Source organism: Leguminivora glycinivorella, chromosome 19, assembly GCF_023078275.1.
Source record: "Leguminivora glycinivorella isolate SPB_JAAS2020 chromosome 19, LegGlyc_1.1, whole genome shotgun sequence".
NCBI classification, from domain to species: Eukaryota; Metazoa; Arthropoda; class Insecta; order Lepidoptera; family Tortricidae; genus Leguminivora; species Leguminivora glycinivorella.
In genome coordinates, this window is record NC_062989.1 from 13,812,909 (window position 1) to 13,828,516 (window position 15,608).

The 15,608-nt window shown below is 35.6% G+C and overlaps 1 protein-coding gene across 1 annotated transcript in view; it reads left to right on the forward strand.

Annotated features, from left to right (window-relative positions):
* Window positions 1–15,608, forward strand: part of LOC125236363 (somatomedin-B and thrombospondin type-1 domain-containing protein) — a 127,476-nt gene that overhangs the window by 55,691 nt on the left and 56,177 nt on the right. The window contains exon 2 of the mRNA XM_048143143.1: window positions 1,813–2,074. Coding sequence (XP_047999100.1) covers window positions 1,849–2,074 — 226 coding nt within the window. The 5' untranslated portion in view covers window positions 1,813–1,848. The remainder of the gene's footprint in view (window positions 1–1,812; window positions 2,075–15,608) is intronic.

Sequence of the window (15,608 nt, forward strand, 5' to 3'; positions counted from 1 at the left end):
TGCAATTTGACTGGTTTCCTAGGTTTGATACCTAGTCGAGTTTAAAAGGGGAGGTAAAGGTGACATATGGGTTGTTCTCTGGCCTAAAAGCTATACAGAGGGTCAGGGAGAAAAAAACTAGGGTTTAAGTTTAGTTTTAAGTTATTTTTCTTTTATTTGTTGATTTTATTGTGTTTAATTTTTTTGTAATTTTATCAAGGATACACATTGGTTTCTTTTGCTGAAAATTCCCTTTTTTATGAGAAATGTTATGAATTTCATGGCATTTTCCGATAGAGACTAAAATTAACTTTCAAATAAGGCCACATAGTCATACTGATACATAGTCATACCCTTAATATTATATAAGTAAAAGTATGACTATGTGGCCTACTGATACATAGTCATACCCTTAATATTATATAAGTAAAAGTATGACTATGTGGCCTTATTTGAAAGTTAATTTTAGTCTCTATCGGAAAAAGCCATAAAATTCATAACATTTCTCATAAAAAAGGCAACTTTTAGCAAAAGAAACCAACGTGTATCCTTGATAAAATTACAAAAAATTTAACACAATAAAATCAACAAATAAAGGAAAAAATAACTTAAAACTAAACTTAAACCCTAGTTTTTTCTCCCTGACCCTCTGTGTAGCTTTTAGGCCAGAGAAAAAACCCATATGTCACCTTTACCTCCCCTTTTAAACTCGTCTAGGGTATCAAACCTAGGAAACCAGTCAAATTGCATACCCACTTTTTCCTTTGTAACCACCACAGACTGGCGATTATTGATTTAAAAAAAATGATTGACATTGTTTTTTAAAGTACTTTAATTGTGCTTTCAAATGATACCAATATTGATAGGTTACGATGAATAAGATTAGAGGTATATCTGCTTGAAACGAATTTTGCGCGAGGTGTAATTTGGTAGACGCCGAATGTATGGGAACGCGTGTCAAGCGGTACTCCCCGCCTACAGGTATGTGGTTGTAGTTTGCTTATTTATTATCCGATCGTAGAAATTTAAAAAGCAACAGATAGCTTAATAATGTAGTTAAATGATTTATATAACATATTTTTTAGCTAAGTGGCCGTTTTCATTGCCTTTTTGAGTCACAAAAATCAAAAAAGAGAGTAAAAAAAAAACGTATTTTTTGCATTATTGTTAATTAAAAAATAACTAACAAAACTATACTTTTCACATATAATAAATCTTAATCAGCATGTTATACACTTTCAATCGACACCTCATTTTTCAAAATTGGATAAGGGGTTCTAGACAAATTGGCAAAAAAATTAAACCCGGGACCGCGATCTTTGTGACGTCATAGTTAACCCCCCCACAGTCTGAGAAAGTGACAAGTCATTATTTCGTACTCAGTAAAGTGTACCGATCACAACGATACCACTTGTCAGCAGTATACTCTCCAGTCACATCAACTTTTCCCGAGACCCTCTCGCCGCTCTACTACGTTGTAATGTGATATTAAATAAAAAAAAATAAAACATATGTGAGTGTGTTCAGTAAAACGTCCCACTTTGTCGGTTATAACCGACAAGGCGAGGGTACCATTAAGGCGAGATTTAGGTATTTGTATCTTTATATGAATAAACTGACAGAGCAGCTATATAGCAATCAACAAAGTGAGACGTTTTCCCGTACACACTCACATATCAATGACTATATCCATGTAGGTACGTATTTATAATTAGGTCGTTATAACTAGAAAACTAAATCCAATTACCATTTAAAAAACAAGCTATTTTTCCACCTCTATTTTCCATTTCAAACCCGATTAAAAAACTAAACAAACTTTTTCTTTTTTTCCAGATCCGTTCGAAACTCAAATCCGTTCGAAATTCAAAAATGTTCCGTTACTGGTTGTGTTTTGTTTTCCTGCTGGCGGGGAACTGTGGAGCCAACAACTGTAGGGACGCCAACCTTTGCTGTCCTGGGCGGGACAGTGCCTGTGTAGTGCAGAAGGCTCATCAGAACGCGATTATTGAGGACTTGACGGACAAGCCGTGTTACTGTGACCATGCTTGCTTGAAATTGGGGGACTGCTGTTCGGATTTTAGAGAGACTTGCGGAGGTGAGTGTTTGTTTATTTAACTTAGCTTATACTGGTTTCAAATCTTGTTTATGAAACTACTAAATACTTATTTTAAAATAACTAGGTATTTTTATAAAACGATCCAGTCTGACATTGAAAAAAATACAATAAAATTAATTGGTTTAACGAACCAAACATCGAACGTTCAGTTCCATTTTTAAACGGAACCCAATCACCGTCCACCATCTTGTTTACTCCCGTCATACTCATTAAACATTCCTTAAAAGCAGTTCTCTTTTTAAATTTAACAAGCAGTGTTGTTTGAAATGCTTACCGACTACACACTTAAAGCCTGACCAGGATATATGACTACGCGCCATGTATGTTGCGGAATTGTATTAGAACTATTTTCATCATACTATACAGAATTGTCACCGCATAGGTACCTAAATCAGAATCACAGGGCCCTCCCTCTTGATAATAGTCATAATATATTTCTGGACAGGCTAATGTATTATTACTTTGTGACCACATACATAGGATAGGAGTTTTGTGAGAAAATTAAAAAATGAAAACTTTAAGTATTGGATTTGTTGCAGACAGACTAAAGAATCAATTAAGTTACTTATTGATAAAATTTAATAAGACCCATTAGGGTAATTTCGAAGCACAGAAATGCTCGGGTAATTTCGAAAGGGATTCCCTTGATGTGATGAAAATAATGGTGATTATTATGTGACTTTCGAAATTACCCTAATGCACCTTATTGCTTTAAGTACCTACATAACGTTTGTGTTTATAAGTGGGTAAATGTATTACCTACTTATTATTTGTAACTTGACTAGGCCCTAAGAGATTCCTTTGACCGTTCGAGTTATTCACCACCCATTATTCAAGCATGTGAAATAACTTTACGTATAACTGGAAACCAAAGGGCGTAAGCTCCTTACAAAATATATGAATGAAATACTTTTTATAACTGTACTCCTTGGAATGAGAGGACTATATTAGTAAGACTTTTTGAATTTCGAAGGGAGGTCTCGAGAAATAACGGTCAATGTACCGCTACCTTTTTAAATCGGGTATCAAAACTAAATGCCTTTTATCAGTTGCTGGTTGAAAATAAATGCAGGATGTTTACAAAAAAAAAAAAAATTCGGGATGAGGTGTTAAATGGTTATGACGTGATCAGACTGAATCATTATTTTTAATGATGGATTTTACTGACTAGTGATATGATGTAAACCTAAAGAAGATGTATGGTCGAGAGATAACTACTTATTTTACTTGTATAATTCATATTCATATATCAATATGAATATGAATAAAATTTATACCTAGTTATGACACTTAATGATGACATGACATGATATGACATTTTAAACCCAAGTTTACGACAGTGTACGTTAACTAACGTTTTAGTTTACTTTTGATTTTTCGATTTTGATAACATGTATTTTTTGGGATAAATCTAGACATTTCCGAACACAATTACCGAACTTGGACCGAAAAAAATATAATTTTCCGATAATAAGTAGTATGAGTAGGTACTTTTTCGTAACATAATCTTCCATTGAGGAAGAATGTTTATATTGGAAGATTTGGAAGTACCAAATACCGAGGGAAAATAATTGATCTAAATACAATTACCTATCTTACCCACCTTGTACCAGGTACCTATTTCATCACGTTTCATTTCATTCGGTATTGAGGTGAGGTAAAAATAACATTTTTCTTCAATACTCCTATATTGGATCGGTAGGTAAGGAACTCGCAAATGTAATTCAAGAATAATAGTAGGTACGTGAACATCGTGTTACTATGGTAATAGAAATTCTTCTTACCTCGCAAGTCAAATACAGGTAAGTAAATTTAATAGACGAATAAACTTCAAACTATAGAATATTGTCTTCGGTTACCGCGATAGTTAATTATAAAATAAAACTATGGAAATGGGTTAAATCGCGTATAATGAATTTACAATTCATCCCGACGTTCGACGTGTAAAGAGTTCGAAACGTCGGGATGAATTGTAAATTAATTATACGCGATTTAATCCGTTTCCATAGTTTTATTTCAAACTGTAGTTATTGTCACTTATAAAATTTCTACAATATTTTTTTGGCGTTGCCACTCCATATTACATTTTCAAGGAACAAAGTTAGGTACTCGTATGTTTTATAAACTTAAAGTTCACTAAAATCAACAAAAAAATCCCGTTTACATTATTATTTTATGTAATACAATTTAAATAGTACGATAAACTAATTCCACAAAACAAGAACATGCAGTGTTTGCAAAACGCCTGACCGCGAGAGGTCGGACAAAAACAATCGTAAACAACGTTTTTGCCTTCATTTTTGTGGCAGGCGCTAACATAACTGAATAAACAGTTGGAACAAAGGCTCTCTAAAAACCGCATGGATGTTGTAAAATTTAGTGAGTACGACTGTCTTGTACAGCTAAGCGGTTTAAATTAAAGTTTACTTTGTATAGGTTTATAAATGTCCAGTCAACCAATTGGAACCCTAGGCCACTGTAGAACTATGTCATAGTGACGTTATAAATCAGATTTTAAAAAATCTCTTACTGCTTGTCATTTTAACCTGGTTGTAGAGTGGCCTAGGGTTCCAATTGGTTGACTGTATGTATGCAGGTATGTATATTTAAGTCATATGTTTGGAGTAATGACATAGGATGAGTTTTTTCATTACACACATAACATATGTCAAGTACCGGTTTAAGCTGGTACTTAGCGAGGGTAGGCAGATGCCGCAGGATATTAAAAAATGTATTAAAACGAATGGTTATGAGTTCCTTGTACAGTCCGCAACAGAAACGGTTGAGAGTAAGTGCGTTTCCAGTAGTTTCCACATTATCCGATCCGATATCGGATGTCGCACCGATATCCCATACATTACAGGCGCCATCTTGGATTTTTTCCATTGAAATACTTCCGACATCCGCTATCGGATCGGATAATGTGAAAACGGACTAAGGCGAGAACAGATAATCTAGACAGTAAATATTTAGTGTACCAAAATCAAAACGACATAACTTGGCGATTCCTAAGGGCCACTTGCACCAACGAAAATGGAGGGTTAACCCACCATTTTATACGGAATTTGACAGATGACAGCCCACTAACCCTGAGTTAAGTGGTTGGTGCAAGTGGGCCTAATAATTTTTAGACTGGTTAGTTAGAACCATAGAGTATATTGAATAGTATTATGTGTTAGAACTATAATTATATCATGTTAACTATAGATAACATAACAACAACAACAACATACAATCACGCCTGTATCCCATAAAGGGGTAGGCAGAGCTAAAACTGTAGATAAAAGTAGTAAATATCCTGTAAAAAATATTAAGACCGTATCAACAGCCCTCTTTTATTTAGGTATAAAAACAATTTGCAATTTCGAACACGCGAAAAAATGGCGGCGAACGAACGGATTACGGGTTTTAAAGGATTATCCTTCTTATTATTCGCAAAGTAAAATATGCTGCGTGATAACGATAGCGACACCTACACGGTATTATGTTAAAATTGTGGGATTTAGAAATACCTAAATTTAAACAGCACGAAAATGAAATCTATACAAGCCTCGAGTACCTACCTACTTTTAATATGTATGTGTTTAGCGGCGATGTTTAGACAAAAAATAGTCGTGTGTGTGTGGATTGAGTGAGCACCTTCCGAAAATTAAAAAAAAATATGTTGATCATTTAGTAAAAGTTCTAAAACAATTGTAAAACGAATCTCTGAATTTGTAAAAAGATAAATCAAAAGATACAGCCATTAACATGTGCTCACTCAGTTCTCACAAACTACCAACGAAAACAGTGAATATATTCATTTAACATATAATATTTATATACTAACATTTAGTAAAAAATAGGCCAAACTACCTCTATAAATATTAGATCACCTAGTGACGTATTTAATTTTTTACAAATAGTTTCTTATGCTCACTCAATCCTCACACTTTTGAAAAGCCGAATTTTGATGAAAAACATAAGATTTAGACCGCTATTATATGTGTATAGTTTAGTAAAAGTGAAATGGGAATTTGTAAAATACAAAACGAACCACTAACGTGTCAGGTTTTTTTATAATAAATTTTTGTAAGTGCTCACTCAGTCCACACGTTTTGAGAAAGTTAAAAATGTAAATATCTTACGATTTGTAGAACCTAAGACACTCGAAAGTACTTCAACATTTAGTAAAATTTTTACTAAATATCCACCATCTAATATTTTATATTCGTTGTCTGGTTTTAAAGATATTCAGACATAACTTTTCTCATACAAATGTATCAAGTAGGGTGACCACACTATGTCGGCTCCTGATTTTCCCCACCTTCCCATTGTCATATTGAGATTGGGGAGTTTCGTTCAATTTTGATAATAGTTTATATTAAACTAATACCATATTAATTCTCCATCTGCAAACTGTTTTTAGGTTATGTTCTTGGCCTAGTGATGATGTGTATTGTGTAATTTTTATCGACGTCAGGATAATAACCATATCGACATTCATGCATTAAAAAGGACATGAATGATAATTGGTAAGAAACAAAGAATATAATACTTCACTAGTAAGAAACCAGAACCTGGTAATCTAATCGTGCTAACAGATGAGCGTACCGGATTTGTAAATGGGAGCGGGAAAATAATACATAACTATTTCTTTCTAAAGAGTCAAACTCCCCAATCTCAATATGACAATGGGAAGGTGGGGAAAATCAGGAGCCGACATAGTGTGGTCACCCTACTTGATACATTTGTATGAGAAAAGTTATGTCTGAATATCTTTAAAACCAGACAACGAATATAAAATATTAGATGGTGGATATTTAGTAAAAAAATTTACTAAATGTTGAAGTACTTTCGAGTGTCTTATGTATGTGTATATTTACATTTTTAACTTTCTCAAAACGTGTGGACTGAGTGAGCACTTACAAAAATTTGTTATAAAAAAACCTGACACGTTAGTGGTTCGTTTTGTATTTTACAAATTCCCATTTCACTTTTACTAAACTATACACATAAATAGCGGTCTAAATCTTATGTTTTTCATCAAAATTCGGCTTTTCAAAAGTGTGAGGATTGAGTGAGCATAAGAAACTATTTGTAAAAAATTTAATACTTCACTAGGTGATCTAATATTTATAGAGGTAGGTTGGCCTATTTTTTACTAAATGTTAGTATATAAATATTATATGTTAAATGAATATATTCACTGTTTTCGTTGGTAGTTTGTGAGAACTGAGTGAGCACATGTTAATGGCTGTATCTTTTGATTTATCTTTTTACAAATTCAGAGATTCGTTTTACAATTGTTTTAGAACTTTTACTAAATGATCAGCATATTTTTTTTTATTTTCGGAAGGTGCTCACTCAATCCACACACACACAAATAGTCATGCCTTCTTTATCTGTCTACCTACACGGAGTTATACCCCGTCTTTTTTTTGTTTTCCGTTCAATCGATACTCAGTTAGATTCATTATCAGGGACCACCCGGTTTATTCGCTACCTAATTATTAAATTCGAAAAAAAAAGATGTTTTTTCGTTTTCATACATAATAAATTAATTAAATAATAGTGCGAGAGGACCGTAATTATAAAATTAAAGTTCAAGACTAAACAAATAAAATTAGGAAGTGGTACATGTACACCGGTCAAATCTTACATGAAAATCGGCTAAAAAAACAAAGTGTGATGTAAAGCTGGATTTTTGGTATGTTATTTGGAGTCCTTGGGGGAATGTAAGACTATATTTTGCAAGCAAATAAAAAGTGTGCTAACTTCGTAATTTAAAAAAAAAGTAAAAAAATCGGACTTTTTTTTGGTTTTTATTTTTTTATTAAAAAACTATGCGTTTTTGGTCAAAAGTTGCTATGTAATGTTGAAAGCGCATTAAATTTCAAACAGTTTGACATCTTTTTTATCAATGTCCGTCAAATAGTTTTCGAGATATGAAGCGTCAAAAAAGGTTAATTCTTGACGCATTTATAAAATGTAGCGTTTTGCCAATATTTTTAGACAAATATCTGCAAAATACTTCATGATATGATATATATTGCAATATAACATTGTATAAAATTTATTTTGCTTTAGTTTTAGTGTAAATAAAGGTCAGTAAGACAAATACTTACTTTGGTAAACAAAAAAAAATCTATAAATAGAGAAGCCAAGAGTCTGGTAGATTGGTTAAGGTAAAATAGTTTACGCTAAAAGTTTTAGGTTGAAAGTGCTATATATTCGATCTTACTTTCTTTGATATCCGTTTATCTGAAAAAATTGTCTAAGATAACTTTGCATCGATTTGACTATTAGTAATAGTCTATTACTAATGAAGAAATAAAATTCAGTAAAATTTTGAAGTTTAGTAAATTAGAAAAATAAAACAGAATTAGTTACATTTTACTTTTCCTTTTTGAGGGTCCTGGTTCTGCATCTTGATGGCACAACTCCTTTAGTGATAGAAAGTCCACTTGAGTTGTATTTGACCACCAATTGCTGTGGAATAAACTACGGGAACGGAAAGCGCCCACGCCAATTATTAAGATACTGGAGAAGTGGTATTCCCAGCAGAAGAACGTAGTAAGATGGAAGTCAACTCTGTCCACAGCCAGCGGGCTAAACTGTGGCGTGAGACAAGGAGGCAGTATGTTTCCGGCTCTCTTCAGCGTGTACATGGATGGGCTGTCGCAGGCTTTGACCAGTACCGAGGTTGGCTGCTCCATCAATGGGCAAATGATAAATCACATCGCATATGCAGACGATATGGTCCTACTAGCACCATCTGTGGGAGCTATGCGTAAGTTACTTGCAGAATGCGAGAGATACGCCAGCCAGCATAACATGAGATACAATCCGGACAAGTCTGAATTTATGCTCATGGAGGCAGCACATATGACCACACATGTACCACCTCTTTTGCTTGATAGAGTTCAATTGCGGAGAGTACACGAAGTCAAATATCTTGGCCACATCTTGTTGTCCAGTTTAAAAGACCAGGAGGACATAGAAAGGCAGAGGCGAGCCACCGCAGCAAGGGCAAACATGTTGGCTAGAAGATTCGCCAAATGTAGTGACAGCGTAAAAAGACAGCTGTTCCTCAGTTTTTGTACAAGCGTGTATACTGTCGAGTTATGGTCCGACTACACCTGCGCGGCGGTGAGAGACCTGCGCGTGCAATACAACACATATAGTACTATGTACTGATATTTCGTTAAACGGAGAATACTATGATTCGGGCACGTCCACGACAACGCTCGTGAGATTGCATCGATGTTATTGACCCTCAGTGATATGCTTTAAAAACCAGTCCGTACAAGAACAATTTCGGAACAATCTGATTTAATTAATGAGGGTTTTCTACTCGTAAATATTTTTTCCGCCAAGCGGCGATCCTGAGGTTTTTCTGACCGTAAACTTAACTTACTAAATAAATGTTGATTTGATATACGCAAATATGTGTCTGAGTAATACTTGAACAGCCCCCAAATAATAATAATTCGTTCTCCGCTACGCCTCCTGTAAATATATGTAAACTATCCCATTTGGCCATTACCAATTATAATCCTATTTTTTAAATAACTGGCACTCTTTTGGTCTTATTGAAATTTTCTACATTTTCCTTTTACAATTTATGTAATAGCCTGAGTTGTTTTGCTGATATCTGTCTCAAAATATTAGCAAAACGAATATTTTCATAGAAAGGGGAAAAGTGCTCTTTTTTTGACGCTTCATATCTCAAAAAATATTTGACGGACATTGATAAAAAAGATGTCAAACTGTTTGGAATTTAATGCGCTTTCAACATTACACAGCAACTTTTGACCAAAAATGCATAGATTTTTAATAAAACGGCAAAAACCAAAAAAAGTCAGATTTTTTTACTTTTTTTTTTAAATTACGAAGTTAGCACATCATTTTTTTGCTTGCAAAATATAGTCCTACATTCCCCCAAGGACCCCAAATAACATACCAAAAATGCAGCTTTACATCACACTTTGTTTTTTTATTTCTCTTTTTGACCAGTGTAATGATGTCACGTGTTCAGTCATGAAACTATTTTTCGAATAATTCGATAATCATAAGAGTTAAGACTCTAGTTTCTAGAGAAATTAATTGTATTTGACCTAAGGTCCCCTTAAAATTAATGGAATTCAATAAAAAGACGGTGTATACATACATATCGTCACTACTTTTAAAAAAACTTGTATCTTCGTCTGTCAATGAAAAGAAAATTGTAGTAAGTATGTATGGAATGCATATAGACTTACTGCGTTTTAACTTTGAGGAACAGCGTGAGATACGAGATTTTTTAAAAGTATAGTGACGATATGTATGTCTTGGAATGTATACATATTACCTATGTCAATGCCGTAATGTCTTTGCTACCCTACTAAATTTCTCCCAAGTATTCTGCAGATCAGCAATCAAGATAAACGAAATACGCCTTATTTATGTTTTCTTTTTAAGCAAAATGTTCCTTTACGGCCATGAAGGTGTGATTGTGAGGGACGTCTGAGGAAATTGCAAGAGGGCACAGAATATATAATAGTACAAGTACAGAAGGCTCACTGCTTTGATGTTCACAAAATGCCGCCTTTCATAATTTTCATCTACATTAACAAACGGACCGCAAGAGAGCAGCCGATATCAATCGCCGATATCAAGGTCCTCACCACTGAATGGGCCGCGAAGGCGCGGCCGCCGGCATATACTTGTAGGTTTTCAGTGTGGACTGAAAAGAGGCACGCTTTTTAGGTTAATAATCGAGGTAAATGAATGTTAAGAATTGGCTTTTGGCTAAGGTAAAACATTTATTACATACTTAACTATATTTTTATGCCACTTGGAATAAAAAACAGTCTATAATACAAGCAAGACAACACCATGACTCATACAGAACCCGAAAGATTTTAACCACGTATTTCTCTAAATAAGAAGTGACACTAACGCATGATATGGTGAAAATGGTGAAAATATGAACTTGGTTGTGAAGTTTTAAAACTATATTGAAATGAAATGAAATGAAATCAAATATATTTATTTGCTTTAAGTGTGGTACATTTAGGGTCTTCTAGCATAATATAAAATTGAATCGCACACTTAGCTACTAAAAAGCATGCAAAAATTGTTCTTATGCCTAAACTACTATATAACTATAATACATATTTACAATAATTACAACGTAATATCATTTAAAAAATTTAAATTTTACCAACCTAAATAACATAATATTACAAAATGCAAATCCATACTAATATTATAAATGGGAAAGTGTGTGTGTCTGTTTGTTTGTCCGCCTTTCACGGCAAAACGGAGCGACGAATTGATAAGATTTTTGCAGTGGAGATAGTTGAAGGGATGGAGAGTGGCTACTTTTTGTTTCTTTCTAACGCGAGCGAAGCCGCGGGAAAAAGCTAGTACAATATACATGTCAAAATCTAAATACTTACTTATTTGCGGATAAGTAAGGGCATTTATTTGTTTGATGAGATATTTTTTCCTGAGTCATGGATGTTTTCTATGTAGGTATATAAGTATTTGTATATTATATATATCGTTGTCTGAGTGAGTACCTGCAACACAAGCCATCTTGAGCTTACCGTGGGACTCAGTCAATCTGATTAAGAATGTCCTATAATATTTATTTCAATTACAATTTCGTTTATTTTACTCATACATACATACATACAATCACGCCTGTATCCCATGAACGGGTACGCAGAGCACATGAAACTACTCAAGTTTCAGTGCCACTCTTGGCAAATAAGGGGTTGACAGAAAACGAAATTGTGACATTGCAGTGACAGGTTGCCAGCCTCTCGCCTACTACGCCACAATTTAACCCATATCCCACAGTCGCCTTCTACGACACCCACGGGAAGAAAGGGGGTGGTGAAATTCTTAACCCGTCACCACACGTATTTTACTCATATTTTAAGTTAACAGTAAACACCTAATAAAATAAATTGAGGCTTGCGGCACAAACATAGAGTCAACCAAGTTGAGTAAGCAGCGAATTTGACCGTACTGCCGGAGTTTACCTTTCGTTGCTCAGATGGTGAGGCATTGGGTTGTTAAAGTTGCCAACATAGCTTAGTCTGACTCTAACATAAAATGATTCTGTCCTTTCACACTTCAAATGACCTGTATATAATAGCCAAGACAATATATCGGTCCACATATCACGCACATATGACATCCATTTATCTCGCGAAAATTGATCGACAAAACCCGCCGAGGCAAATCGAAGGCAAATGAAGCCTGCCTCGTGTACCGAAGGCAATTTCGTGCCGAATTGGGCAAACATCAACCGATCCCGAAAAACAACTTCTATTTTGACGGTGTTGACTTTTTATCGAAGGAGTTTTCCTTTGTATCTATAGGTAAATGTGAGATAAATGTGTCGAGGTAAATTGTATTTATCAAACTCAAACTCGCCAAACGCCAAAAAGGGACACGTCAAACTTATAACACCCCTTCGTTTCATGAAACTTGGCTAAGAACATTCCCGACTAACTCAGCTTTTAAACAAAAAAAAACTAAATCGAAATTGGTTCATCCGTGCGGGAGCTACGATGCCACAGACAGGCAGACAGATAGACAGACAAACAGACAGACAGACAGACAGACAGACAGACAGACAGACGGACAGACAGACAGACAGACACGTCAAACTTATAACACCCCGTCGTTTTTGCGTCGGGGGTTAAAAATGGAGTATATACATATATACAGTAGTTTGCGACCTATTTCGTTAAAAAAAACCTATTGGTAGAAAAAATAGCAGACTAGACGGTACTCTGAGGTTCCATTATAACGTTTTATTGCACATAGCCCTGTAAAAAACCTCGCACAGATTGCTTTTGGTCCCGCCGGTCCTGTGGCGGCGGAACAAAGAAGTCGGTTATATCTCGATCGATTCGAAACTTATGTTTAAACATAACTACTGTCTATGTAATAAAACTATGGAAACGGATTAAATCGCGTATAATGAATTTAAAAGAAAGATTTAATTCGCGTATAAAGATTTAATCCGTTTCCATAGTTTTATTTCATGAGTAACTATCGCGGTAACCGAAGACAATACTGTCTATGTGTTTCTAATAATTATGTGGTGCTTTATTTCGTGCACTGCATAAAAATAAAGTAAGGAAACTAGTCTATAGTACAAGTACAGAAGGCTCACTCCTTTGATGCCGCCATACTAAATAAATACTTACCTACCTACATTGAACTCTAATGCGTGGCGCTAAGATTGTCACCACTGAATGGGCCATAAATTCGCGGCCGTCGGCATGTACAGTGGACTTTATACAATATAATACAATACTCTTTATTGCACACCTCACATAGTTTACAAGTAATACACAAAAATAAAAAAAAATATGTGTACATTTTTTTCACCTTATTGCAACGAATTAGAATGAAGAAATGTACACATATTTTTGAACTCGACTGTACTGTTTGTATAGTTCGGCGAAAGAATCGCGGAGTGAGCCGCCCCTGGCTAGACCTAGTAGGTACCCTAACAGTTGTTTGGCATTACTCATTTTGACCCCTATTTCTATAAAGACATGGTCTTCTATGCAATAACAAGATGTATATACGTCTTTCTTAATATTAGCAAACAATCTAGCACAACTGTAAGGGACCGGCCACATCAGAGCGTCGCGTGTCTCGGGGCGCGCAACGGACGTCCGCGCCACGCCACCTGAGTGTAATCAGGTGTAATTCAAAAAACGTCTCCTCAGTACATTTTGTATAGGAAGGACGTAAGACGCGCCCCAGGTGGCGTGGCGCGGACGTCCGTTGCGCGCCTGTAGACACGCGACGCTTAAGTGGGAACGCTGGCTAAGAGGTAACCTAATTTCAACTTAATGGTCTTAAATCAAAGTAGATTTTCTAATAACAGCTCAGCAAGCGATTTCCTTATAAGATACTAGTGTACAAATAGAACCGGTAATGTCATAGACATAAGGTTGTTTATTCAATAATATTCTCACTAGTTGGGGTTGTGTTGAGTATTTTGATACCGTAGATTCGATTCACGTTACAATTACCCTGAAGCCGTGGAAATGTTATAAGTAATTTAAAATATTATGTTTCGCAAAGTATCCTGTTGTAATTCGTGGAAACCTTACGATAAAATAAACATTAGGATGTTTAACCCCCGACGCAAAAACGACGGGATGTTATTACGCCGTGTTTTGCGTGGGCGACGGTCGCGCGACCGTCGCGTTACCGTCGCCGTCGCGTCTCATCGCATCGTCTACTTCCATATCGATAAGGTTTGATTTCGTATCATTGTATAAATACTATTTAGGATTCTTTTTGCATGTAACTTACCTACATATGTACTTGGATCGTAAGCCATAACTTAAGCCTATTCTCTTTATTTAAAATCCCAAGTAACTAAATGTAATTTTTTTTTTAAATAGTTTCCTAGATTAATGTTGTTACTAAATGCCGCAAATATTTCTGTTAATCTTACATTCTCCTCCACGATACAGGCTACGCCTAGTGTGGAGGTCAGTATAATGTACCACTGACTAAATTTATATTGCCAAATAAACAATTTTGTTTTGTTTTTTTTGTTTTGTATGCGTCGCATCGCCGTCGCGCGACCATCGCGCGACCGTCGCCCATGCAAGCCACGGCGTTAACCCCCGACGCAAAAACGACGGGGTCTTATTAACCCCCAACGCAAAAACGACGGGGTGTTATAAGTTTGACGTGTCTGTCTGTGTGTGTCTGTCTGTCTGTTTGTCTGTCTGTCTGTGTGTGTCTGTTTGTGGCATCGTAGCTCCCGAACGGATGAACCGATTTGGATTTAGTTTTTTTTGTCTGAAAGCTGAGTAAGTCGGGAGTGTTCTTAGCCATGTTTCATAAAAATCGATCTACTATGTCGCGGTGGTTTTTTCAAAATTTTAATTTTGTGTTTATTAAGTAATTAGGTTGTCTCGTTGTACTATAGCTGCTCTATGCTCCCTACGTGTAACCTTATTCCTCTATAAGCAAGGGAAGAGTTGTACTCCATACATCAGTAAATGCGGGTTATTTGTATAGGCATAGTTAAGTGACATCTAGCGATAGTAGCGACAATCACGCGTCAAATAGCGTGAATTATCATTACCACTACTCGATACCAGGTGGCAACTGTGTCTCGTCTGCCAAAAATTTAATATTAGAACAGTTTACAACTTATATTCCAAGCAGAAGGAATTGAAAACAGAATACTGATTAATAAGCTAAAAGTTGGTGAGCATTAGACTTTTCGTTCGCCGTAGTTGGTGAGCCGACTTTTCGTTCGCCGTAGTGAGTTGGCCGCGTAGTTGGTGAGCATTGACAAGTAGCAGTACTGATAATTTACGCTATTTGACGCGCGATTGACGCGTGATTGTCGCTAGATGTCACTGAACTGTGCCTATACAAATAACCCGCATTTACTGATACAGTCAGCAGCAGAAGTTACGTAACGGGCAAGGTGTTCACAATGATCCTAACACGCTCTTATTGTCTTAAAAATAAGATCGTGTCA